Genomic DNA, 26180 nt, shown 5'->3' on the forward strand with positions numbered 1-26180 from the left:
GCAGGTAGGCCTAGACAGAGTAGGTGATACAGGTAGGCCTAGACAGAGCAGGTGAGTGCAGGTAAGTCTAGACAGAGCAGGTGAGTGCAGGTAGGCATAGACAGAGCAGGTGAGTGTAGGTAGGTCTAGACAGAGAAGGTGAGTGCAGTGAGTCCTAGACAGAGCAGGTGAGTGCAGGAAGGTCTAGACAGAGCAGGTGAGTGCAGGTAGGTCTTGACAGAGCAGGTGAGTGCAGGTAGACCTAGACAGTGCATGTGAGTGCAGGTAGGTCTAGACAGAGCAGGTGAGTGCAGGTAGACCTAGACAGAGCAGGTGAGTGCAGGTAGGCCTAGACATAGCAGGTGAGTGCATGTAGTCCTAGACAGAGCAGGTGGGTGCAGGTAGGTCTAGACAGAGAAGGTGAGTGCAGGTAGTGCTAGACAGAGCAGGTGAGTGCAGGTACGTCTAGACAGAGCAGGTGAGTGCAGGTAGGTCTAAACAGAGCAGGTGAGTGCAGGTAGGTCTAGACAGAGCCGGTGTGTGCAGGTAGGTCTAGACCGAGCAGGTGAGTGCAGGTAGGTCTAGACAGAGCAGTTGAGTGCAGGTAGACCTAGACAGAGCATGTGAGTGCAGGTAGGTCTAGACAGAGCAGGTGAGTGCAGGTAGATCTAGACAGAGCAGGTGAGTGCAGGTAGTCCTAGACAGAGCAGGTGAGTGCAGGTAGGTCTAGACAGAGCAGGTGAGTGCAGGTAGGCCTAGACAGTGCAGGTGAGTACAGGTTGTCCTAGACAGAGCAGGTGAGTGCAGGTAAGTCTAGACAGAGCAGTTGAATGCAGGTAGATCTAGACAGAGCAGGTGTGTGCAGGTAGGTCTACAAAGAGGAGGTGAGTGCAGGTAGGTCTAGGCAGAGCAGGTGGGTGCAGGAAGACCTAGACAGAGCAGGTAAGTGCAGGTAGTCCTAGACATAGCAGGTGGGTGCAGGTAGGTCTAGGCAGAGCAGGTGAGTGCAGGAAGACCTAGACAGAGCAGGTAAGTGCAGGTAGTCCTAGACATAGCAGGTGGGTGCAGGTAGGTCTAGGCAGAGCAGGTGAGTGCAGGTAGACCTAGACAGAGCAGTTGAGTGCAGGTAGTCCTAGACAGAGCAGGTGGGTGCAGGTAGGTCTAGACAGAGCAGGTGAGTGCAGGTAGACCTAGACAGAGCAGGTGAGTGCAGGTAGGTCTAGACAGAGCAGGTGGGTGCAGGTAGGCCTAGACAGAGCAGGTGAGAACAGGTTGTCCTAGACAGAGCAGGTGAGTGCAGGTAAGTCTAGACAGAGCAGTTGAATGCAGGTAGATCTAGACAGAGCAGGTGAGTGCAGGTAGGTCTAGACACAGCAGGTGAGTGCAGGTAGGTCTAGACAGAGCAGGTGAGTGCATGTAGGTCTAGAAAGAGCAGGTGGTGCAGGTAGGTCTAGGCAGAGCAGGTGGGTGCAGGTAGACCTAGACAGAGCAGGTGAGTGCAGGTCGTCCTAGACAGAGGAGGTGGGTGCAGGTAGGTCTAGACAGAGCAGGTGTGCGCAGGTAGGACTGGACAGAGCAGGTCGGTGCAGGTAGGCCTAGACAGAGCAGGTGTGCACATGTATGCCTAGACAGAGCAGGTGAGTGCAGGTAGGCCTAGACAGAGCAGGTGAGTGCAGGTAGTCCTAGACAGAGCAGGTTAGCGCAGGTAGTCCTAGAGAGAGCAGGTGAGTGCAGGTAGGTCTAGACAGAGCAGGTGAGTGCAGGTAGGTCTAGACAGAGCAGGTGAGTGCAGGTAGACATAGACAGAGCATGTGAGTGCAGGTAGGTCTAGACAGAGCAGGTGAGTGCAGGTAGACCTAGACAGAGCAGGTGAGTGCAGGTAGTCCTAGACAGAGCAGGTGAGTGCAGGTAGGTCTAGACAGAGCAGGTGAGTGCAGGTAGGACTAGACAGAGCAGCTGAGTACAGGTAGTCCTAGACAGAGAAGGTGAGTGCAGTTAAGTCTAGACAGAGCAGGTGAATGCATGTACGTCTAGACAGAGCAGGTGAATGCAGGTAGGACTAGACAGAGCAGGTGAGTGCAGGTAGGTCTAGAAAGAGCAGGTGAGTGCAGGTAGGTCTAGAAAGAGCAGGTGAGTGCAGGTAGGTCTAGGCAGAGCAGGTGGGTGCATGTAGACCTAGACAGAGCATGTGAGTGCAGGTAGGTCTAGACAGAGCAGGTGAGTGCAGGTAGAACTAGACAGAGCAGGTGAGTGCAGGTAGTCCTAGACAGAGCAGGTGAGTGCAGGTAGGTCTAGACAGAGCAGGTGAGTGCAGGTAGGCCTAGACAGAGCAGGTGAGTACAGGTAGTCCTAGACAGAGCAGGTGAGTGCAGGTAAGTCTAGACAGAGCAGGTGAATGCAGGTAGATCTAGACAGAGCAGGTGAGTGCAGGTAGGTCTAGACAGAGCAGGTGAGTGCAGGTAGGTCTAGACAGAGCAGGTGAGTGCAGGTAGGTCTAGACAGAGCAGGTGTGTGCAGGTAGGTCTAGACAGAGCAGGTTAGCGCAGGTAATCCTAGACAGAGCAGGTGAGTGCTGGTAGGTATAGAAAGAGCAGGTGTGTGCTGGTAGGTCTAGACAGAGCAGGTGAGTGCAGGTAGACCTAGACAGAGCATGTGAGTGCAGGTAGGTCTAGACAGAGCAGGTGAGTGCAGGTAGACCTAGACAGAGCAGGTGAGTGCAGGTAGTCCTAGACAGAGCAGGTGAGTGCAGGTAGGTTTAGACAGAGCAGGTGAGTGCAGGTAGATATAGACAGAGCAAATGAGTGCAGGTAGGTCTAGACAGAGCAGGTTAGCGCAGGTAGTCCTAGACAGAGCAGGTGAGTGCAGGTAGGTCTAGACAGAGCAGGTGAGTGCAGGTAGGTCTAGACAGAGCAGGTGAGTGCAGGTAGACATAGACAGTGCATGTGAGTGCAGGTAGGTCTAGACAGAGCAGGTGAGTGCAGGTAGACCTAGACAGAGCATGTGAGTGCAGGTAGTCCTAGACAGAGCAGGTGAGTGCAGGTAGGTCTAGACAGAGCAGGTGAGTGCAGGTAGGACTAGACAGAGCAGCTGAGTACAGGTAGTCCTAGACAGAGAAGGTGAGTGCAGTTAAGTCTAGACAGAGCAGGTGAATGAATGTACGTCTAGACAGAGCAGGTGAATGCAGGTAGGACTAGACAGAGCAGGTGAGTGCAGGTAGGTCTAGAAAGAGCAGGTGAGTGCAGGTAGATCTAGAAAGAGCAGGTGAGTGCAGGTAGGTCTAGGCAGAGCAGGTGGGTGCAGGTAGACCTAGACAGAGCATGTGAGTGCAGGTAGGTCTAGACAGAGCAGGTGAGTGCAGGTAGACCAGACAGAGCAGGTGAGTGCAGGTAGTACTAGACAGAGCAGGTGAGTGCAGGTAGGTTTAGACAGAGCAGGTGAGTGCAGGTAGGCATAGACAGAGCAGATGAGTACAGGTAGTCCTAGACAGAGCAGGTGAGTGCAGGTAAGTCTAGACAGAGCAGGTGAATGCAGGTAGGTCTAGACAGAGCAGGTGTGTGCAGGTAGGTCTATGCAGAGCAGGTGGGTGACGGTAGACCTAGACAGAGCAGGTGAGTGCAGGTAGTCCTAGACATAGCAGGTGGGTGCAGGTAGGTCTAGACAGAGCAGGTGGGCGCAGATAGGACTGGACAGAGCAGGTGGGTGCAGGTAGGTCTAGACAGAGCAGGTGAGTGCAGGTAGACCTAGACAGAGCAGGTGAGTGCAGGTAGGTCAAGACAGAGCAGGTGGGTGCAGGTAGGCCTAGACAGAGCAGGTGAGTGCAGGTAGTGCTACACAGAGCAGCTGCGTGCAGGTACGTCTAGACAGAACAGGTGAGTGCAGGTAGGTCTAGACAGAGCAGGTGAGTGCAGGTAGGTCTAGACAGAGCAGGTGAGTGCAGGTAGACATAGACAGAGCATGTGAGTGCAGGTAGGTCTAGACAGAGCAGGTGAGTGCAGGTAGACCTAGACAGAGCAGGTGAGTGCAGGTAGTCCTAGACAGAGCAGGTGAGTGCAGGTAGGTCTAGACAGAGCAGGTGAGTGCAGGTAGGACTAGACAGAGCAGCTGAGTACAGGTAGTCCTAGACAGAGAAGGTGAGTGCAGTTAAGTCTAGACAGAGCAGGTGAATGCATGTACGTCTAGACAGAGCAGGTGAATGCAGGTAGGACTAGACAGAGCAGGTGAGTGCAGGTAGGTCTAGAAAGAGCAGGTGAGTGCAGGTAGGTCTAGAAAGAGCAGGTGAGTGCAGGTAGGTCTAGGCAGAGCAGGTGGGTGCATGTAGACCTAGACAGAGCATGTGAGTGCAGGTAGGTCTAGACAGAGCAGGTGAGTGCAGGTAGAACTAGACAGAGCAGGTGAGTGCAGGTAGTCCTAGACAGAGCAGGTGAGTGCAGGTAGGTCTAGACAGAGCAGGTGAGTGCAGGTAGGCCTAGACAGAGCAGGTGAGTACAGGTAGTCCTAGACAGAGCAGGTGAGTGCAGGTAAGTCTAGACAGAGCAGGTGAATGCAGGTAGATCTAGACAGAGCAGGTGAGTGCAGGTAGGTCTAGACAGAGCAGGTGAGTGCAGGTAGGTCTAGACAGAGCAGGTGAGTGCAGGTAGGTCTAGACAGAGCAGGTGTGTGCAGGTAGGTCTAGACAGAGCAGGTTAGCGCAGGTAATCCTAGACAGAGCAGGTGAGTGCTGGTAGGTATAGAAAGAGCAGGTGTGTGCTGGTAGGTCTAGACAGAGCAGGTGAGTGCAGGTAGACCTAGACAGAGCATGTGAGTGCAGGTAGGTCTAGACAGAGCAGGTGAGTGCAGGTAGACCTAGACAGAGCAGGTGAGTGCAGGTAGTCCTAGACAGAGCAGGTGAGTGCAGGTAGGTTTAGACAGAGCAGGTGAGTGCAGGTAGATATAGACAGAGCAAATGAGTGCAGGTAGGTCTAGACAGAGCAGGTTAGCGCAGGTAGTCCTAGACAGAGCAGGTGAGTGCAGGTAGGTCTAGACAGAGCAGGTGAGTGCAGGTAGGTCTAGACAGAGCAGGTGAGTGCAGGTAGACATAGACAGTGCATGTGAGTGCAGGTAGGTCTAGACAGAGCAGGTGAGTGCAGGTAGACCTAGACAGAGCATGTGAGTGCAGGTAGTCCTAGACAGAGCAGGTGAGTGCAGGTAGGTCTAGACAGAGCAGGTGAGTGCAGGTAGGACTAGACAGAGCAGCTGAGTACAGGTAGTCCTAGACAGAGAAGGTGAGTGCAGTTAAGTCTAGACAGAGCAGGTGAATGAATGTACGTCTAGACAGAGCAGGTGAATGCAGGTAGGACTAGACAGAGCAGGTGAGTGCAGGTAGGTCTAGAAAGAGCAGGTGAGTGCAGGTAGATCTAGAAAGAGCAGGTGAGTGCAGGTAGGTCTAGGCAGAGCAGGTGGGTGCAGGTAGACCTAGACAGAGCATGTGAGTGCAGGTAGGTCTAGACAGAGCAGGTGAGTGCAGGTAGACCAGACAGAGCAGGTGAGTGCAGGTAGTACTAGACAGAGCAGGTGAGTGCAGGTAGGTTTAGACAGAGCAGGTGAGTGCAGGTAGGCATAGACAGAGCAGATGAGTACAGGTAGTCCTAGACAGAGCAGGTGAGTGCAGGTAAGTCTAGACAGAGCAGGTGAATGCAGGTAGGTCTAGACAGAGCAGGTGTGTGCAGGTAGGTCTATGCAGAGCAGGTGGGTGACGGTAGACCTAGACAGAGCAGGTGAGTGCAGGTGGTCCTAGACATAGCAGGTGGGTGCAGGTAGGTCTAGACAGAGCAGGTGGGCGCAGATAGGACTGGACAGAGCAGGTGGGTGCAGGTAGGTCTAGACAGAGCAGGTGAGTGCAGGTAGACCTAGACAGAGCAGGTGAGTGCAGGTAGGTAAAGACAGAGCAGGTGGGTGCAGGTAGGCCTAGACAGAGCAGGTGAGTGCAGGTAGTGCTACACAGAGCAGCTGCGTGCAGGTACGTCTAGACAGAACAGGTGAGTGCAGGTAGGTCTAAACAGAGCAGGTGAGTGCAGTTAGGTCTAGACAGAGCAGGTGTGTGCAGGTAGGTCTAGACCGAGCAGGTGAGTGCTGGTAGGTATAGACAGAGCAGGTTAGCACAGGTAGTCCTAGACAGAGAAGGTGAGTGCAGGAAAGTCTAGACAGAACAGGTGAATGCAGGTAGGTCTAGACAGAGCAGGTGAGCGCAGGTAGGTCTAAACAGAGCAGGTGAGTGCAGGTAAGTCTAGACAGAGCAGGTTAGCGCAGGTAGTCCTAGACAGACCAGGTGAGTGCAGGTAGGTCTAGACAGAGCAGATGTGTGCAGGTAGGTCTAGACAGAGCAGGTGAGTGCAGGGAGACCTAGACAGAGTATGTGAGTGCAGGTAGGTCTAGACAGAGCTGGCGAGTGCAGGTAGACCTAGACAGAGCAGGTGAGTGCAGGTAGACCTAGACAGAGCAGGTGAGTGCAGGTAGGTCTAGACAGAGCAGGTGAGTGCAGGTAGGCCTAGACAGAGCAGGTGAGTACAGGTAGTCCTAGACGGAGAAGGTGAGTGCAGGTAAGTCTAGACAGAGCAGGTGAATGCAGGTAGGTCTAGACAGAGCAGGTGAGTGCAGGTAGGTCTAGACAGAGCATGTGAGTGTAGGTAGGCCTAGACAGAGCAGGTGAGTGCAGGTAGGCCTAGACAGAGCAGGTGAGTACAGGTAGTCCTAGACAGAGAAGGGGAGTGCAGGTAAGTCTAGACAGAGCAGGTGAGTGCAGGTAGGTCTAGACAGAGCAGGTGAGTGCAGGTAGGTCTAGACAGAGCAGGTGAGTGCAGGTACGTCTAGACAGAGCAGGTGAGTGCAGGTAGATCTAAACAGAGCAGGTGAGTGCAGGTAGGTCTAGACAGAGCAGGTGTGTGCAGGTAGGTCTAGACCGAGCAGGTGAGTGCAGGTAGGACTAGACAGAGCAGGTTAGCGCAGGTAGTCCTAGACAGAGCAGGTGAGTGCAGGTAGGTCTAGACAGAGCAGGTGTGTGCAGGTAGGTCTAGACAGAGCAGGTAAGTATAGGTAGGCCTAGACAGAGCAGGTGAGTGCAGGTAGTCCTAGACAGAGCAGGTGAGTGCAGGTAAGTCTAGACAGAGCAGGTGAGTGCAGGTAGGCCTAGACAGAGCAGGTGAGTGTAGGTAGTCCTAGACAGAGCAGGTGAGTACAGGTACGTCTAGACAGAGCAGGTGAGTGCAGGTTGGCCTAGACAGAGCAGGTGAGTGCAGGTAGGTCTAGACAGAGCAGGTGAGTGCAGGTAGGCCTAGACAGAGCAGGTGAGTACAGGTAGTCCTAGACAGAGAAGGTGAGTGCAGGTAAGTCTAGACAGAGCAGGTGAATGCAGGTAGGTCTAGACAGAGCAGGTGAGTGCAGGTAGGTCTAGACATAGCAGGTGAGTGTAGGTAGGCCTAGACAGAGCAGGTGAGTGCAGGTAGGCCTAGACAGAGCAGGTGAGTACAGTTAGTCCTAGACAGAGAAGGTGAGTGCAGGTAAGTCTAGACAGAGCAGGTGAGTGCAGGTAGGTCTAGACAGAGCAGGTGTGTGCAGGTAGGTCTAGACAGAGCAGGTGAGTGCAGGTACGTATGGACAGAGCAGGTGAGTGCAGGTAGATCTAAACAGAGCAGGTGAGTGCAGGTAGGTCTAGACAGAGCAGGTGTGTGCAGGTAGGTCTAGACCGAGCAGGTGAGTTCAGGTAGGACTAGACAGAGCAAGTTAGCGCAGGTAGTCCTAGAAAGAGCAGGTGAGTGCAGGTAGATCTAGACAGAGCAGGTGTGTGCAGGTAGGACTAGACAGAGCAGGTGAGTGCAGGTAGACCTAGACAGAGCATGTGATTGCAGGTAGGTCTAGACAGAGCAGGTGAGTGCAGGTAGACCTAGACAGAGCAGGTGAGTGCAGGTAGACCTAGACAGAGCAGGTGAGTGCAGGTAGGTCTAGACAGAGCAGGTGAGTGCAGGTAGGCCTAGACAGAGCAGGTGAGTACAGGAATTCCTAGACAGAGAAGGTGAATGCAGGTAAGTCTAGACCTAGCAGGTGAATGCAGGTAGGTCTAGACAGAGCAGGTGAGTGCAGGTAGGTCTACACAGAGAAGGTGAGTGTAGGTAGGCCTAGACAGAGCAGGTGAGTGCAGGTAGGCCTAGACAGAGCAGGTGAGTACAGGTAGTCCTAGACAGAGAAGGTGAGTGCATGTAAGTCTAGACAGAGCAGGTGAGTGCAGGTAGGTCTAGACAGAGCAGGTGAGTGCAGGTAGGTCTAGACAGAGCAGGTGAGTGTAGGTAGGCCTAGACAGAGCAGGTGAGTGCAGGTCGTCCTAGACAGAGCAGGTGAGTGCATGTAAGTCTAGACAGAGCAGGTGAGTACAGGTAAGTCTAGACAGAGCATGTGAGTGCAGGTAGACCTAGACAGAGCAGGTGAGTGCAGGTAGACCTAGACAGAGCAGGTGAGTGCAGGTAGGTCTAGACAGATCAGGTGAGTGCAGGTAGGCCTAGACAGAGCAGGTGGGTGCAGGAATTCCTAGACAGAGAAGGTGAATGCAGGTAAGTCTAGACAGAGCAGGTGAATGCAGGTAGGTCTAGACAGAGCAAGTGAGTGCAGGTAGGTCTACACAGAGAAGGTGAGTGTAGGTAGGCCTAGACAGAGCAGGTGAGTGCAGGTAGGCCTAGACAGAGCAGGTGATTACAGGTAGTCCTAGACAGAGAAGGTGAGTGCAGGTAAGTCTAGACAGAGCAGGTGAGTGCAGGTAGGTCTAGACATAGCAGGTGAGTGCAGGTAGGTCTAGACAGAGCAGGTGAGTGTAGGTAGGCCTAGACAGACCAGGTGAGTGCAGGTAGTCCTAGACAGAGCAGGTGAGTGCAGGTAAGTGTAGACTGAGCAGGTGTGTGCAGGTAGACCTAGACAGAGCAGGTGAGTGCAGGTAGGCCTAGACAGAGCAGGTAAGTGTAGGTAGTCCTAGACAGAGCAGGTGAGTACAGGTAAGTCTAGACAGAGCAGGTGAGTGCAGGTAGGCCTAGACAGAGCAGGTGAGTGTATGTAGTCCTAGACAGAGCAGGTGAGTACAGGTCGTCCTAGACAGAGCAGGTGAGTGCAGGTAAGTCTAGACAGAGCAGGTGAATGCAGGTAGATCTAGACAGAGCAGGTGAGTGCAGGTAGGTCTAGACAGAGCAGGTGAGTGCAGGTAGGTCTAGACAGAGCAGGTGAGTGCAGGTAGGTCTAGACAGAGCAGGTGTGTGCAGGTAGGTCTAGACAGAGCAGGTTAGCGCAGGTAGTCCTAGACAGAGCAGGTGAGTGCTGGTAGGTATAGAAAGAGCAGGTGTGTGCTGGTAGGTCTAGACAGAGCAGGTGAGTGCAGGTAGACCTAGACAGAGCATGTGAGTGCAGGTAGGTCTAGACAGAGCAGGTGAGTGCAGGTAGACATAGACAGAGCAGGTGAGTGCAGGTAGTCCTAGACAGAGCAGGTGAGTGCAGGTAGGTTTAGACAGAGCAGGTGAGTGCAGGTAGGCATAGACAGAGCAGATGAGTGCAGGTAGGTCTAGACAGAGCAGGTTAGCGCAGGTAGTCCTAGACAGAGCAGGTGAGTGCAGGTAGGTCTAGACAGAGCAGGTGAGTGCAGGTAGGTCTAGACAGAGCAGGTGAGTGCAGGTAGACATAGACAGAGCATGTGAGTGCAGGTAGGTCTAGACAGAGCAGGTGAGTGCAGGTAGACCTAGACAGAGCAGGTGAGTGCAGGTAGTCCTAGACAGAGCAGGTGAGTGCAGGTAGGTCTAGACAGAGCAGGTGAGTGCAGGTAGGACTAGACAGAGCAGCTGAGTACAGGTAGTCCTAGACAGAGAAGGTGAGTGCAGTTAAGTCTAGACAGAGCAGGTGAATGCATGTACGTCTAGACAGAGGAGGTGAATGCACGTAGGACTAGACAGAGCAGGTGAGTGCAGGTAGGTCTAGAAAGAGCAGGTGAGTGCAGGTAGGTCTAGAAAGAGCAGGTGAGTGCAGGTAGGTCTAGGCAGAGCAGGTGGGTGCAGGTAGACCTAGACAGAGCATGTGAGTGCAGGTAGGTCTAGACAGAGCAGGTGAGTGCAGGTAGATCTAGACAGAGCAGGTGAGTGCAGGTAGTCCTAGACAGAGCAGGTGAGTGCAGGTAGGTCTAGACAGAGCAGGTGAGTGCAGGTAGGCCTAGACAGAGCAGGTGCGTACAGGTAGTCCTAGACAGAGCAGGTGAGTGCAGGTAAGTCTAGACAGAGCAGGTGAATGCAGGTAGATCTAGACAGAGCAGGTGAGTGCAGGTAGGTCTAGACAGAGCAGGTGAGTGCAGGTAGGTCTAGACAGAGCAGGTGAGTGCAGGTAGGTCTAGACAGAGCAGGTGTGTGCAGGTAGGTCTAGACAGAGCAGGTTAGCGCAGGTAGTCCTAGACAGAGCAGGTGAGTGCTGGTAGGTATAGAAAGAGCAGGTGTGTGCTGGTAGGTCTAGACAGAGCAGGTGAGTGCAGGTAGAACCTAGACAGAGCATGTGAGTGCAGGTAGGTCTAGACAGAGCAGGTGAGTGCAGGTAGACCTAGACAGAGCAGGTGAGTGCAGGTAGTCCTAGACAGAGCAGGTGAGTGCAGGTAGGTTTAGACAGAGCAGGTGAGTGCAGGTAGGCATAGACAGAGCAGATGAGTACAGGTAGTCCTAGACAGAGCAGGTGAGTGCAGGTAAGTCTAGACAGAGCAGGTGAATGCAGGTAGGTCTAGACAGAGCAGGTGTGTGCAGGTAGGTCTAGGCAGAGCAGGTGGGTGACGGTAGACCTAGACAGAGCAGGTGAGTGCAGGTAGTCCTAGACATAGTAGGTGGGTGCAGGTAGGTCTAGACAGCGCAGGTGGGCGCAGGTAGGACTGGACAGAGCAGGTGGGTGCATGTAGGTCTAGACAGAGCAGGTGAGTGCAGGTAGACCTAGACAGAGCAGGTGAGTGCAGGTAGGTCAAGACAGAGCAGGTGGGTGCAGGTAGGCCTAGACAGAGCAGGTGAGTGCAGGTAGTGCTAGACAGAGCAGCTGCGTGCAGGTACGTCTAGACAGAACAGGTGAGTGCAGGTCGGTCTAAACAGAGCAGGTGAGTGCAGTTAGGTCTAGACAGAGCAGGTGTGTGCAGGTAGGACTAGACCGAGCAGGTGAGTGCTGGTACGTATAGACAGAGCAGGTTAGCGCAGGTAGTCCTAGACAGAGAAGGTGAGTGCAGGAAAGTCTAGACAGAGCAGGTGAATGCAGGTAGGTCTAGACAGAGCAGGTGAGCGCAGGTAGGTCTAAACAGAGCAGGTGAGTGCAGGTAAGTCTAGACAGAGCAGGTTAGCGCAGGTAGTCCTAGACAGACCAGGTGAGTGCTGGTAGGTATAGAAAGAGCAGGTGTGTGCTGGTAGGTCTAGACAGAGCAGGTGAGTGCAGGTAGACCTAGACAGAGCATGTGAGTGCAGGTAGGTCTAGACAGAGCAGGTGAGTGCAGGTAGACCTAGACAGAGCAGGTGAGTGCAGGTAGTCCTAGACAGAGCAGGTGAGTGCAGGTAGGTTTAGACAGAGCAGGTGAGTGCAGGTAGATATAGACAGAGCAAATGAGTGCAGGTAGGTCTAGACAGAGCAGGTTAGCGCAGGTAGTCCTAGACAGAGCAGGTGAGTGCAGGTAGGTCTAGACAGAGCAGGTGAGTGCAGGTAGGTCTAGACAGAGCAGGTGAGTGCAGGTAGACATAGACAGTGCATGTGAGTGCAGGTAGGTCTAGACAGAGCAGGTGAGTGCAGGTAGACCTAGACAGAGCATGTGAGTGCAGGTAGTCCTAGACAGAGCAGGTGAGTGCAGGTAGGTCTAGACAGAGCAGGTGAGTGCAGGTAGGACTAGACAGAGCAGCTGAGTACAGGTAGTCCTAGACAGAGAAGGTGAGTGCAGTTAAGTCTAGACAGAGCAGGTGAATGAATGTACGTCTAGACAGAGCAGGTGAATGCAGGTAGGACTAGACAGAGCAGGTGAGTGCAGGTAGGTCTAGAAAGAGCAGGTGAGTGCAGGTAGATCTAGAAAGAGCAGGTGAGTGCAGGTAGGTCTAGGCAGAGCAGGTGGGTGCAGGTAGACCTAGACAGAGCATGTGAGTGCAGGTAGGTCTAGACAGAGCAGGTGAGTGCAGGTAGACCAGACAGAGCAGGTGAGTGCAGGTAGTACTAGACAGAGCAGGTGAGTGCAGGTAGGTTTAGACAGAGCAGGTGAGTGCAGGTAGGCATAGACAGAGCAGATGAGTACAGGTAGTCCTAGACAGAGCAGGTGAGTGCAGGTAAGTCTAGATAGAGCAGGTGAATGCAGGTAGGTCTAGACAGAGCAGGTGTGTGCAGGTAGGTCTATGCAGAGCAGGTGGGTGACGGTAGACCTAGACAGAGCAGGTGAGTGCAGGTAGTCCTAGACATAGCAGGTGGGTGCAGGTAGGTCTAGACAGAGCAGGTGGGCGCAGATAGGACTGGACAGAGCAGGTGGGTGCAGGTAGGTCTAGACAGAGCAGGTGAGTGCAGGTAGACCTAGACAGAGCAGGTGAGTGCAGGTAGGTCAAGACAGAGCAGGTGGGTGCAGGTAGGCCTAGACAGAGCAGGTGAGTGCAGGTAGTGCTACACAGAGCAGCTGCGTGCAGGTACGTCTAGACAGAACAGGTGAGTGCAGGTAGGTCTAGACAGAGCAGGTGAGTGCAGGTAGGTCTAGACAGAGCAGGTGAGTGCAGGTAGACATAGACAGAGCATGTGAGTGCAGGTAGGTCTAGACAGAGCAGGTGAGTGCAGGTAGACCTAGACAGAGCAGGTGAGTGCAGGTAGTCCTAGACAGAGCAGGTGAGTGCAGGTAGGTCTAGACAGAGCAGGTGAGTGCAGGTAGGACTAGACAGAGCAGCTGAGTACAGGTAGTCCTAGACAGAGAAGGTGAGTGCAGTTAAGTCTAGACAGAGCAGGTGAATGCATGTACGTCTAGACAGAGCAGGTGAATGCAGGTAGGACTAGACAGAGCAGGTGAGTGCAGGTAGGTCTAGAAAGAGCAGGTGAGTGCAGGTAGGTCTAGAAAGAGCAGGTGAGTGCAGGTAGGTCTAGGCAGAGCAGGTGGGTGCATGTAGACCTAGACAGAGCATGTGAGTGCAGGTAGGTCTAGACAGAGCAGGTGAGTGCAGGTAGAACTAGACAGAGCAGGTGAGTGCAGGTAGTCCTAGACAGAGCAGGTGAGTGCAGGTAGGTCTAGACAGAGCAGGTGAGTGCAGGTAGGCCTAGACAGAGCAGGTGAGTACAGGTAGTCCTAGACAGAGCAGGTGAGTGCAGGTAAGTCTAGACAGAGCAGGTGAATGCAGGTAGATCTAGACAGAGCAGGTGAGTGCAGGTAGGTCTAGACAGAGCAGGTGAGTGCAGGTAGGTCTAGACAGAGCAGGTGAGTGCAGGTAGGTCTAGACAGAGCAGGTGTGTGCAGGTAGGTCTAGACAGAGCAGGTTAGCGCAGGTAATCCTAGACAGAGCAGGTGAGTGCTGGTAGGTATAGAAAGAGCAGGTGTGTGCTGGTAGGTCTAGACAGAGCAGGTGAGTGCAGGTAGACCTAGACAGAGCATGTGAGTGCAGGTAGGTCTAGACAGAGCAGGTGAGTGCAGGTAGACCTAGACAGAGCAGGTGAGTGCAGGTAGTCCTAGACAGAGCAGGTGAGTGCAGGTAGGTTTAGACAGAGCAGGTGAGTGCAGGTAGATATAGACAGAGCAAATGAGTGCAGGTAGGTCTAGACAGAGCAGGTTAGCGCAGGTAGTCCTAGACAGAGCAGGTGAGTGCAGGTAGGTCTAGACAGAGCAGGTGAGTGCAGGTAGGTCTAGACAGAGCAGGTGAGTGCAGGTAGACATAGACAGTGCATGTGAGTGCAGGTAGGTCTAGACAGAGCAGGTGAGTGCAGGTAGACCTAGACAGAGCATGTGAGTGCAGGTAGTCCTAGACAGAGCAGGTGAGTGCAGGTAGGTCTAGACAGAGCAGGTGAGTGCAGGTAGGACTAGACAGAGCAGCTGAGTACAGGTAGTCCTAGACAGAGAAGGTGAGTGCAGTTAAGTCTAGACAGAGCAGGTGAATGAATGTACGTCTAGACAGAGCAGGTGAATGCAGGTAGGACTAGACAGAGCAGGTGAGTGCAGGTAGGTCTAGAAAGAGCAGGTGAGTGCAGGTAGATCTAGAAAGAGCAGGTGAGTGCAGGTAGGTCTAGGCAGAGCAGGTGGGTGCAGGTAGACCTAGACAGAGCATGTGAGTGCAGGTAGGTCTAGACAGAGCAGGTGAGTGCAGGTAGACCAGACAGAGCAGGTGAGTGCAGGTAGTACTAGACAGAGCAGGTGAGTGCAGGTAGGTTTAGACAGAGCAGGTGAGTGCAGGTAGGCATAGACAGAGCAGATGAGTACAGGTAGTCCTAGACAGAGCAGGTGAGTGCAGGTAAGTCTAGACAGAGCAGGTGAATGCAGGTAGGTCTAGACAGAGCAGGTGTGTGCAGGTAGGTCTATGCAGAGCAGGTGGGTGACGGTAGACCTAGACAGAGCAGGTGAGTGCAGGTGGTCCTAGACATAGCAGGTGGGTGCAGGTAGGTCTAGACAGAGCAGGTGGGCGCAGATAGGACTGGACAGAGCAGGTGGGTGCAGGTAGGTCTAGACAGAGCAGGTGAGTGCAGGTAGACCTAGACAGAGCAGGTGAGTGCAGGTAGGTCAAGACAGAGCAGGTGGGTGCAGGTAGGCCTAGACAGAGCAGGTGAGTGCAGGTAGTGCTACACAGAGCAGCTGCGTGCAGGTACGTCTAGACAGAACAGGTGAGTGCAGGTAGGTCTAAACAGAGCAGGTGAGTGCAGTTAGGTCTAGACAGAGCAGGTGTGTGCAGGTAGGTCTAGACCGAGCAGGTGAGTGCTGGTAGGTATAGACAGAGCAGGTTAGCACAGGTAGTCCTAGACAGAGAAGGTGAGTGCAGGAAAGTCTAGACAGAACAGGTGAATGCAGGTAGGTCTAGACAGAGCAGGTGAGCGCAGGTAGGTCTAAACAGAGCAGGTGAGTGCAGGTAAGTCTAGACAGAGCAGGTTAGCGCAGGTAGTCCTAGACAGACCAGGTGAGTGCAGGTAGGTCTAGACAGAGCAGATGTGTGCAGGTAGGTCTAGACAGAGCAGGTGAGTGCAGGGAGACCTAGACAGAGTATGTGAGTGCAGGTAGGTCTAGACAGAGCTGGCGAGTGCAGGTAGACCTAGACAGAGCAGGTGAGTGCAGGTAGACCTAGACAGAGCAGGTGAGTGCAGGTAGGTCTAGACAGAGCAGGTGAGTGCAGGTAGGCCTAGACAGAGCAGGTGAGTACAGGTAGTCCTAGACGGAGAAGGTGAGTGCAGGTAAGTCTAGACAGAGCAGGTGAATGCAGGTAGGTCTAGACAGAGCAGGTGAGTGCAGGTAGGTCTAGACAGAGCATGTGAGTGTAGGTAGGCCTAGACAGAGCAGGTGAGTGCAGGTAGGCCTAGACAGAGCAGGTGAGTACAGGTAGTCCTAGACAGAGAAGGGGAGTGCAGGTAAGTCTAGACAGAGCAGGTGAGTGCAGGTAGGTCTAGACAGAGCAGGTGAGTGCAGGTAGGTCTAGACAGAGCAGGTGAGTGCAGGTACGTCTAGACAGAGCAGGTGAGTGCAGGTAGATCTAAACAGAGCAGGTGAGTGCAGGTAGGTCTAGACAGAGCAGGTGTGTGCAGGTAGGTCTAGACCGAGCAGGTGAGTGCAGGTAGGACTAGACAGAGCAGGTTAGCGCAGGTAGTCCTAGACAGAGCAGGTGAGTGCAGGTAGGTCTAGACAGAGCAGGTGTGTGCAGGTAGGTCTAGACAGAGCAGGTAAGTATAGGTAGGCCTAGACAGAGCAGGTGAGTGCAGGTAGTCCTAGACAGAGCAGGTGAGTGCAGGTAAGTCTAGACAGAGCAGGTGAGTGCAGGTAGGCCTAGACAGAGCAGGTGAGTGTAGGTAGTCCTAGACAGAGCAGGTGAGTACAGGTACGTCTAGACAGAGCAGGTGAGTGCAGGTTGGCCTAGACAGAGCAGGTGAGTGCAGGTAGGTCTAGACAGAGCAGGTGAGTGCAGGTAGGCCTAGACAGAGCAGGTGAGTACAGGTAGTCCTAGACAGAGAAGGTGAGTGCAGGTAAGTCTAGACAGAGCAGGTGAATGCAGGTAGGTCTAGACAGAGCAGGTGAGTGCAGGTAGGTCTAGACATAGCAGGTGAGTGTAGGTAGGCCTAGACAGAGCAGGTGAGTGCAGGTAGGCCTAGACAGAGCAGGTGAGTACAGTTAGTCCTAGACAGAGAAGGTGAGTGCAGGTAAGTCTAGACAGAGCAGGTGAGTGCAGGTAGGTCTAGACAGAGCAGGTGTGTGCAGGTAGGTCTAGACAGAGCAGGTGAGTGCAGGTACGTATGGACAGAGCAGGTGAGTGCAGGTAGATCTAAACAGAGCAGGTGAGTGCAGGTAGGTCTAGACAGAGCAGGTGTGTGCAGGTAGGTCTAGACCGAGCAGGTGAGTTCAGGTAGGACTAGACAGAGCAAGTTAGCGCAGGTAGTCCTAGAAAGAGCAGGTGAGTGCAGGTAGATCTAGACAGAGCAGGTGTGTGCAGGTAGGACTAGACAGAGCAGGTGAGTGCAGGTAGACCTAGACAGAGCATGTGATTGCAGGTAGGTCTAGACAGAGCAGGTGAGTGCAGGTAGACCTAGACAGAGCAGGTGAGTGCAGGTAGACCTAGACAGAGCAGGTGAGTGCAGGTAGGTCTAGACAGAGCAGGTGAGTGCAGGTAGGCCTAGACAGAGCAGGTGAGTACAGGAATTCCTAGACAGAGAAGGTGAATGCAGGTAAGTCTAGACCTAGCAGGTGAATGCAGGTAGGTCTAGACAGAGCAGGTGAGTGCAGGTAGGTCTACACAGAGAAGGTGAGTGTAGGTAGGCCTAGACAGAGCAGGTGAGTGCAGGTAGGCCTAGACAGAGCAGGTGAGTACAGGTAGTCCTAGACAGAGAAGGTGAGTGCATGTAAGTCTAGACAGAGCAGGTGAGTGCAGGTAGGTCTAGACAGAGCAGGTGAGTGCAGGTAGGTCTAGACAGAGCAGGTGAGTGTAGGTAGGCCTAGACAGAGCAGGTGAGTGCAGGTCGTCCTAGACAGAGCAGGTGAGTGCATGTAAGTCTAGACAGAGCAGGTGAGTACAGGTAAGTCTAGACAGAGCATGTGAGTGCAGGTAGACCTAGACAGAGCAGGTGAGTGCAGGTAGACCTAGACAGAGCAGGTGAGTGCAGGTAGGTCTAGACAGATCAGGTGAGTGCAGGTAGGCCTAGACAGAGCAGGTGGGTGCAGGAATTCCTAGACAGAGAAGGTGAATGCAGGTAAGTCTAGACAGAGCAGGTGAATGCAGGTAGGTCTAGACAGAGCAAGTGAGTGCAGGTAGGTCTACACAGAGAAGGTGAGTGTAGGTAGGCCTAGACAGAGCAGGTGAGTGCAGGTAGGCCTAGACAGAGCAGGTGATTACAGGTAGTCCTAGACAGAGAAGGTGAGTGCAGGTAAGTCTAGACAGAGCAGGTGAGTGCAGGTAGGTCTAGACATAGCAGGTGAGTGCAGGTAGGTCTAGACAGAGCAGGTGAGTGTAGGTAGGCCTAGACAGACCAGGTGAGTGCAGGTAGTCCTAGACAGAGCAGGTGAGTGCAGGTAAGTGTAGACTGAGCAGGTGTGTGCAGGTAGACCTAGACAGAGCAGGTGAGTGCAGGTAGGCCTAGACAGAGCAGGTAAGTGTAGGTAGTCCTAGACAGAGCAGGTGAGTACAGGTAAGTCTAGACAGAGCAGGTGAGTGCAGGTAGGCCTAGACAGAGCAGGTGAGTGTATGTAGTCCTAGACAGAGCAGGTGAGTACAGGTCGTCCTAGACAGAGCAGGTGAGTGCAGGTAAGTCTAGACAGAGCAGGTGAATGCAGGTAGATCTAGACAGAGCAGGTGAGTGCAGGTAGGTCTAGACAGAGCAGGTGAGTGCAGGTAGGTCTAGACAGAGCAGGTGAGTGCAGGTAGGTCTAGACAGAGCAGGTGTGTGCAGGTAGGTCTAGACAGAGCAGGTTAGCGCAGGTAGTCCTAGACAGAGCAGGTGAGTGCTGGTAGGTATAGAAAGAGCAGGTGTGTGCTGGTAGGTCTAGACAGAGCAGGTGAGTGCAGGTAGACCTAGACAGAGCATGTGAGTGCAGGTAGGTCTAGACAGAGCAGGTGAGTGCAGGTAGACATAGACAGAGGAGGTGAGTGCAGGTAGTCCTAGACAGAGCAGGTGAGTGCAGGTAGGTTTAGACAGAGCAGGTGAGTGCAGGTAGGCATAGACAGAGCAGATGAGTGCAGGTAGGTCTAGACAGAGCAGGTTAGCGCAGGTAGTCCTAGACAGAGCAGGTGAGTGCAGGTAGGTCTAGACAGAGCAGGTGAGTGCAGGTAGGTCTAGACAGAGCAGGTGAGTGCAGGTAGACATAGACAGAGCATGTGAGTGCAGGTAGGTCTAGACAGAGCAGGTGAGTGCAGGTAGACCTAGACAGAGCAGGTGAGTGCAGGTAGTCCTAGACAGAGCAGGTGAGTGCAGGTAGGTCTAGACAGAGCAGGTGAGTGCAGGTAGGACTAGACAGAGCAGCTGAGTACAGGTAGTCCTAGACAGAGAAGGTGAGTGCAGTTAAGTCTAGACAGAGCAGGTGAATGCATGTACGTCTAGACAGAGCAGGTGAATGCACGTAGGACTAGACAGAGCAGGTGAGTGCAGGTAGGTCTAGAAAGAGCAGGTGAGTGCAGGTAGGTCTAGAAAGAGCAGGTGAGTGCAGGTAGGTCTAGGCAGAGCAGGTGGGTGCAGGTAGACCTAGACAGAGCATGTGAGTGCAGGTAGGTCTAGACAGAGCAGGTGAGTGCAGGTAGATCTAGACAGAGCAGGTGAGTGCAGGTAGTCCTAGACAGAGCAGGTGAGTGCAGGTAGGTCTAGACAGAGCAGGTGAGTGCAGGTAGGCCTAGACAGAGCAGGTGCGTACAGGTAGTCCTAGACAGAGCAGGTGAGTGCAGGTAAGTCTAGACAGAGCAGGTGAATGCAGGTAGATCTAGACAGAGCAGGTGAGTGCAGGTAGGTCTAGACAGAGCAGGTGAGTGCAGGTAGGTCTAGACAGAGCAGGTGAGTGCAGGTAGGTCTAGACAGAGCAGGTGTGTGCAGGTAGGTCTAGACAGAGCAGGTTAGCGCAGGTAGTCCTAGACAGAGCAGGTGAGTGCTGGTAGGTATAGAAAGAGCAGGTGTGTGCTGGTAGGTCTAGACAGAGCAGGTGAGTGCAGGTAGAACCTAGACAGAGCATGTGAGTGCAGGTAGGTCTAGACAGAGCAGGTGAGTGCAGGTAGACCTAGACAGAGCAGGTGAGTGCAGGTAGTCCTAGACAGAGCAGGTGAGTGCAGGTAGGTTTAGACAGAGCAGGTGAGTGCAGGTAGGCATAGACAGAGCAGATGAGTACAGGTAGTCCTAGACAGAGCAGGTGAGTGCAGGTAAGTCTAGACAGAGCAGGTGAATGCAGGTAGGTCTAGACAGAGCAGGTGTGTGCAGGTAGGTCTAGGCAGAGCAGGTGGGTGACGGTAGACCTAGACAGAGCAGGTGAGTGCAGGTAGTCCTAGACATAGTAGGTGGGTGCAGGTAGGTCTAGACAGCGCAGGTGGGCGCAGGTAGGACTGGACAGAGCAGGTGGGTGCATGTAGGTCTAGACAGAGCAGGTGAGTGCAGGTAGACCTAGACAGAGCAGGTGAGTGCAGGTAGGTCAAGACAGAGCAGGTGGGTGCAGGTAGGCCTAGACAGAGCAGGTGAGTGCAGGTAGTGCTAGACAGAGCAGCTGCGTGCAGGTACGTCTAGACAGAACAGGTGAGTGCAGGTCGGTCTAAACAGAGCAGGTGAGTGCAGTTAGGTCTAGACAGAGCAGGTGTGTGCAGGTAGGACTAGACCGAGCAGGTGAGTGCTGGTACGTATAGACAGAGCAGGTTAGCGCAGGTAGTCCTAGACAGAGAAGGTGAGTGCAGGAAAGTCTAGACAGAGCAGGTGAATGCAGGTAGGTCTAGACAGAGCAGGTGAGCGCAGGTAGGTCTAAACAGAGCAGGTGAGTGCAGGTAAGTCTAGACAGAGCAGGTTAGCGCAGGTAGTCCTAGACAGACCAGGTGAGTGCAGGTAGGTCTAGACAGAGCAGATGTGTGCAGGTAGGTCTAGACAGAGCAGGTGAGTGCAGGGAGACCTAGACAGAGCATGTGAGTGCAGGTAGGTCTAGACAGAGCTGGTGAGTGCAGGTAGACCTAAACAGAGCAGGTGAGTGCAGGTAGACCTAGACAGAGCAGGTGAGTGCAGGTAGGTCTAGACAGAGCAGGTGAGTGCAGGTAGGCCTAGACAGAGCAGGTGAGTACAGGTAGTCCTAGACAGAGAAGGTGAGTGCAGGTAAGTCTAGACAGAGCAGGTGAATGCAGGTAGGTCTAGACAGAGCAGGTGAGTGCAGATAGGTCTAGACAGAGCAGGTGAGTGTAGGTAGGCCTAGACAGAGCAGGTGAGTGCAGGTAGGCCTAGACAGAGCAGGTGAGTACAGGTAGTCCTAGACAGAGAAGGGGAGTGCAGGTAAGTCTAGACAGAGCAGGTGAGTGCAGGTAGGTCTAGACAGAGCAGGTGAGTGCAGGTAGGTCTAGACAGAGCAGGTGAGTGCAGGTACGTCTAGACAGAGCAGGTGAGTGCAGGTAGATCTAAACAGAGCAGGTGAGTGCAGGTAGGTCTAGACAGAGCAGGTGTGTGCAGGTAGGTCTAGACCGAGCAGGTGAGTGCAGGTAGGACTAGACAGAGCAGGTTAGCGCAGGTAGTCCTAGACAGAGCAGGTGAGTGCAGGTAGGTCTAGACAGAGCAGGTGTTTGCAGGTAGGTCTAGACAGAGCAGGTGAGTGTATGTAGGCCTAGACAGAGCAGGTGAGTGCAGGTAGTCCTAGACAGAGCAGGTGAGTGCAGGTAAGTCTAGACAGAGCAGGTGAGTGCAGGTAGGCCTAGACAGAGCAGGTGAGTGTAGGTAGTCCTAGACAGAGCAGGTGAGTACAGGTACGTCTAGACAGAGCAGGTGAGTGCAGGTTGGCCTAGACAGAGCAGGTGAGTGCAGGTAGGTCTAGACAGAGCAGGTGAGTGCAGGTAGGCCTAGACAGAGCAGGTGAGTACAGGTAGTCCTAGACAGAGAAGGTGAGTGCAGGTAAGTCTAGACAGAGCAGGTGAATGCAGGTAGTTCTAGACAGAGCAGGTGAGTGCAGGTAGGTCTAGACATAGCAGGTGAGTGTAGGTAGGCCTAGACAGAGCAGGTGAGTGCAGGTAGGCCTAGACAGAGCAGGTGAGTTCAGTTAGTCCTAGACAGAGAAGGTGAGTGCAGGTAAGTCTAGACAGAGCAGGTGAGTGCAGGTAGGTCTAGACAGAGCAGGTGAGTGCAGGTAGGTCTAGACAGTGCAGGTGAGTACAGGTACGTATAGACAGAGCAGGTGAGTTCAGGTAGGACTAGACAGAGAAGGTTAGCGCAGGTAGGCCTAGACAGAGCAGGTGAGTACAGGTAGTCCTAGACAGAGAAGGTGAGTGCAGGTAGGTCTAGACAGAGCAGGTGAGTGCAGGTAGACCTAGACAGAGCAGGTGAGTGCAGGTAGACCTAGACAGAGCAGGTGAGTGCAGGTAGGTCTAGACAGAGCAGGTGAGTGCAGGTAGGCCTAGACAGAGCAGGTGAGTACAGGAATTCCTAGACAGAGAATGTGAATGCAGGTAAGTCTAGACAGAGCAGGTGAATGCAGGTAGGTCTAGACAGAGCAGGTGAGTGCAGGTAGGTCTACACAGAGAAGGTGAGTGTAGGTAGTCCTAGACAGAGCAGGTGAGTGCAGGTAGGCCTAGACAGAGCAGGTGAGTACAGGTAGTCCTAGACAGAGAAGGTGAGTGCATGTAAGTCTAGACAGAGCAGGTGAGTGCAGGTAGGTCTAGACAGAGCAGGTGAGTGCAGGTAGGTCTAGACAGAGCAGGTGAGTGTAGGTAGGCCTAGACAGAGCAGGTGAGTGCAGGTCGTCCTAGACAGAGCAGGTGAGTGCAGGTAAGTCTAGACAGAGCAGGTGAGTGCAGGTAGACCTAGACAGAGCAGGTGAGTGCAGGTAGTCCTAGACAGAGCAGGTGAGTGCAGGTAAGTCTAGTCAGAGCAGGTGAGTGCAGGTAGGCCTAGACAGAGCAGGTGAGTGTAGGTAGTCCTAGACAGAGCAGGTGAGTACAGGTAAGTCTAGACAGAGCAGGTGAGTGCAGGTAGACCTAGACAGAGCAGGTGAGTGCAGGTAGACCTAGACAGAGCAGGTGAGTGCAGGTAGGTCTAGACAGAGCAGGTGAGTGCAGGTACGCCTAGACAGAGCAGGTGGGTGCAGGAATTCCTAGACAGAGAAGGTGAATGCAGGTAAGTCTAGACAGAGCAGGTGAATGCAGGTAGGTCTAGACAGAGCAGGTGAGTGCAGGTAGGTCTACACAGAGAAGGTGAGTGTAGGTAGGCCTAGACAGAGCAGGTGAGTGCAGGTAGGCCTAGACAGAGCAGGTGATTACAGGTAGTCCTAGACAGAGAAGGTGAGTGCAGGTAAGTCTAGACAGAGCAGGTGAGTGCAGGTAGGTCTAGACAGAGCAGGTGAGTGCAGGTAGGTCTAGACAGAGCAGGTGAGTGTAGGTAGGCCTAGACAGAGCAGGTGAGTGCAGGTAAGTGTAGACTGAGCAGGTGAGTGCAGGTAGACCTAGACAGAGCAGGTGAGTGCAGGTAGGCCTAGACAGAGCAGGTGAGTGTAGGTAGTCCTAGACAGAGCAGCTGAGTACAGGTAAGTCTAGACAGAGCAGGTGAGTGCAGGTTGGCCTAGACAGAGCAGGTGAGTGCAGGTAGGTCTAGACAGAGCAGGTGGAGCAAGTCTATCATTACACTCCCATAGTCCTGGTGTGGAGGAAGTCCATCATTACAGTCCCATAGTCCTGGTGTGGAGGAAGTCCATCCAGTCCCATAGTCCTGGTGTGGAGGAAGTCCATCATTACAGTCCCATAGTCCTGGTGTGGAGGAAGTCCATCATTACAGTCCCATAGTCCTGGTGTGGAGGAAGTCCATCATTACAGTCCCATAGTCCTGGTGTGGAGGAAGTCCATCATTACAGTCCTTTAGCCCTGGTGTGGAGGAAGTCCATCATTACAGTCCTATAGCCCTGGTGTGGAGGAAGTCCATCATTACAGTCCCGTAGTCCTGGTGTGGAGGAAGTCCATCATTACAGTCCCATCACCCTGGTGTGGAGGAAGTCCATCATTACAGTCCCATAGTCCTTGTGTGGAGGAAGTCCATCATTACAGTTCCATAGCCCTGGTGTGGAGGAAGTCCATCACTACAGTCTCATAGCCCTGGTGTGGAGGAAGTCCACCATTACAGTCCCATAGCCTTGACTTAGCCTAAGGAAGCCATTTTCTCGCTCTGCAATGTGTTACAACTATTTATTACAGTTTCTAAACTACTTGGAAACCCTTTTCTAAATCCTCTCCTAGGCCTCTGGGAGGAACGACCCTCTGCAATGTGTTACAACTATTTATTACAGTTTCTAAACTACTTGGAAACCCTTTTCTAAATCCTCTGCTAGGCCTCTGGGAGGAACCACCCTCTGCAATGTGTTAGAACTATTTATTACAGTTTCTAAACTACTTGGAAACCCTTTTCTAAATCCTCTCCTAGGCCTCTGGGAGGAACGACCCTCTGCAATGTGTTACAACTATTTATTACAGTTTCTAAACTACTTGGAAACCCTTTTCTAAATCCTCTGCTAGGCCTCTGGGAGGAACGACCCTCTGCAATGTGTTACAACTATTTATTACAGTTTCTAAACTACTTGGAAACCCTTTTCTAAATCCTCTGCTAGGCCTCTGGGAGGAACCACCCTCTGCAATGTGTTAGAACTATTTATTACAGTTTATAAACTACTTGGAAACCCTTTTCTAAATCCTCTCCTAGGCCTCTGGGAGGAACGACCCTCTGCAATGTGTTACAACTATTTATTACAGTTTCTAAACTACTTGGAAACCCTTTTCTAAATCCTCTGCTAGGCCTCTGGGAGGAACCACCCTCTGCAATGTGTTAGAACTATTTATTACAGTTTATAAACTACTTGGAAACCCTTTTCTAAATCCTCTGATAGGCTGGCCTGTATGATGATGACCTGTACGATGGAGCCTGGTGTGCTGGGAGGAACGACCCTCTGCAGTGGTTGGAGGTGGACGCCAGGAGGTTGACCAAGTTCACAGGGGTCATCACACAGGGGAGGAGCTCTCTCTGGTCGTGAGTATCAACTCTTTATGGCCCTACTGTTTTTCTGCACTAACGGTCTGTCTGTCTGTCTGTCTGTCTGTCTGTCTGTCTGTCTGTCTGTCTGTCTGTCTGTCTGTCTGTCTGTCTGTCTGTCTGTCTGTCTGTCTGTCTGTCTGTCTGTCTGTCTGTCTGACTGTCTGTCTGTCTGTCTGTCTGTCTGTCTGTCTGTCTGTCTGTCTGTCTGGCTTTCTGTGTCTCTCTCTGTCTGTCTGTCTGTCTGTCTGTCTGTCTGTCTGTCTGTCTGTCTGTCTGTCTGTCTGTCTGTCTGTCTGTCTGTCTGTCTGTCTGTCTGTCTGTCTGTCTCTCTCTCTTTCTGTGTCTCTCTCTCTCTCTGTCTGTCTGTCTCTCTCTCTCTCTCTCTCTCTCTCTCTCTCACTCTCTCTCTCTCTCTCTCTCTCTGTCTCTGCCTCTCTCTTTCTCTCTCTCTCTCTCTCTGTCTCTGTCTCTCTCTCTCTCTCTCTCTCTGTCTCTCTCTCTCTCTCTGTCTCTCTCTCTCCCTCTGTCTCTTTATCTGGTGGCTGAGTAGTGAATTCTATCCCTTTTCATTGTCTTAAGTCAGGTAGCGCGACTCCGTCAAGTTGGATTAAAATATATTTACCGCAGCTTAACCTCTATGGGACCGGCGGGACGAATTCGTCCCACCTACGTAACAGCCACTGCCATCCTGTGGCGCGATTTTCAAAATCTTCAAAATCATATTACTTCAATTTCTCAAACATATGACTATTTTACAGCCATTTAAAGATAAGACTCTCGTTAATCTAACCACACTGTCCGATTTCAAAAAGGCTTTACAACGAAAGCAAAACATTAGATTATGTCAGCAGAGTACCAAGCCAGAAATAATCAGACACCCATTTTTCAAGCCAGCATATAATGTCACCAAAACCCAGAAGACAGCTAAATGCAGCACTCACCTTTGATGATCTTCATCAGATGACAACCCTAGGACATTATGTTATACAATACATGCATGTTTTGTTCAATCAAGTTCATATTTATATCAAAAACCAGCTTTTTACATTAGCATGTGACGTTCAGAACTAGCATACCCCCCGCAAACTTACGGGGAATTCGCTAACATTTTACTAAATTACTCACGATAAACGTTCACAAAAAGCATAACAATTATTTTAAGAATTATAGATACAGACCTCCTCTATGCACTCGATATGTCCGATTTTAAAATAGCTTTTTGGTGAAAGCACATTTTGCAATATTCTAAGTACATAGCCCAGGCATCACGGGCTCGCTATTTAGACACCCGGCAAGTTTAGCACTCACCATAATCATATTTACTATTATAAAAATGTCATTACCTTTTGTTGTCTTCGTCAGAATGCACACCCAGGACGTCTACTTCAATAACAAATGTTGGTTTGGTCCAAAATAATCCATCGTTATATCCGAATAGCGGCGTTTTGTTCGTGCGTTCCAGACACTATCCGAAATAGTAAAGAAGTGTCGCGCGCTTGGCGCAATTCCTGACAATAAAATTCAAAGTATTCAATTGCCGTACGTCGAAGCATGTCAACCGCTGTTTAAAATCAATTTTTACGTCATTTTTCTCGTAGAAAAGCGATAAAATTCCGACAGGGAATCTCCTTTTCGGCAAACAGAGGAAAAAATCCCAAAGGCGGGGGCGGTCGGGGTCACGCGCATAAGCTAGTGTCTCTTGATGGGCCACTTGAGAAAGGCGATAATGTGTTTCAGCCTGGGGCTGGAATGACGACATTCTCTTTTTTCCCGGGCTCTGAGAGCCTATGGACGACGTGGGAAGTGTCACGTTAGAGCAGAGATCCTTAGTAAAT

General features: G+C 52.5%; 1 protein-coding gene across 1 annotated transcript in view; it reads left to right on the top strand.

Moving 5' to 3' along the window:
* The window catches only part of LOC106561165 (inactive carboxypeptidase-like protein X2), a 234757-nt gene that overhangs the window by 55293 nt on the left and 153284 nt on the right, over positions 1–26180 (top strand). Inside the window, exon 4 of the mRNA XM_082973366.1 lies at positions 24200–24339. Within this exon, the coding sequence (XP_082829492.1) occupies positions 24200–24339 (140 nt within the window). The remainder of the gene's footprint in view (positions 1–24199; positions 24340–26180) is intronic.

Source organism: Salmo salar, chromosome 01 (genome assembly GCF_965601325.2).
Source record: "Salmo salar chromosome 01, fSalSal1, whole genome shotgun sequence".
Classification (NCBI taxonomy): Eukaryota; Metazoa; Chordata; class Actinopteri; order Salmoniformes; family Salmonidae; genus Salmo; species Salmo salar.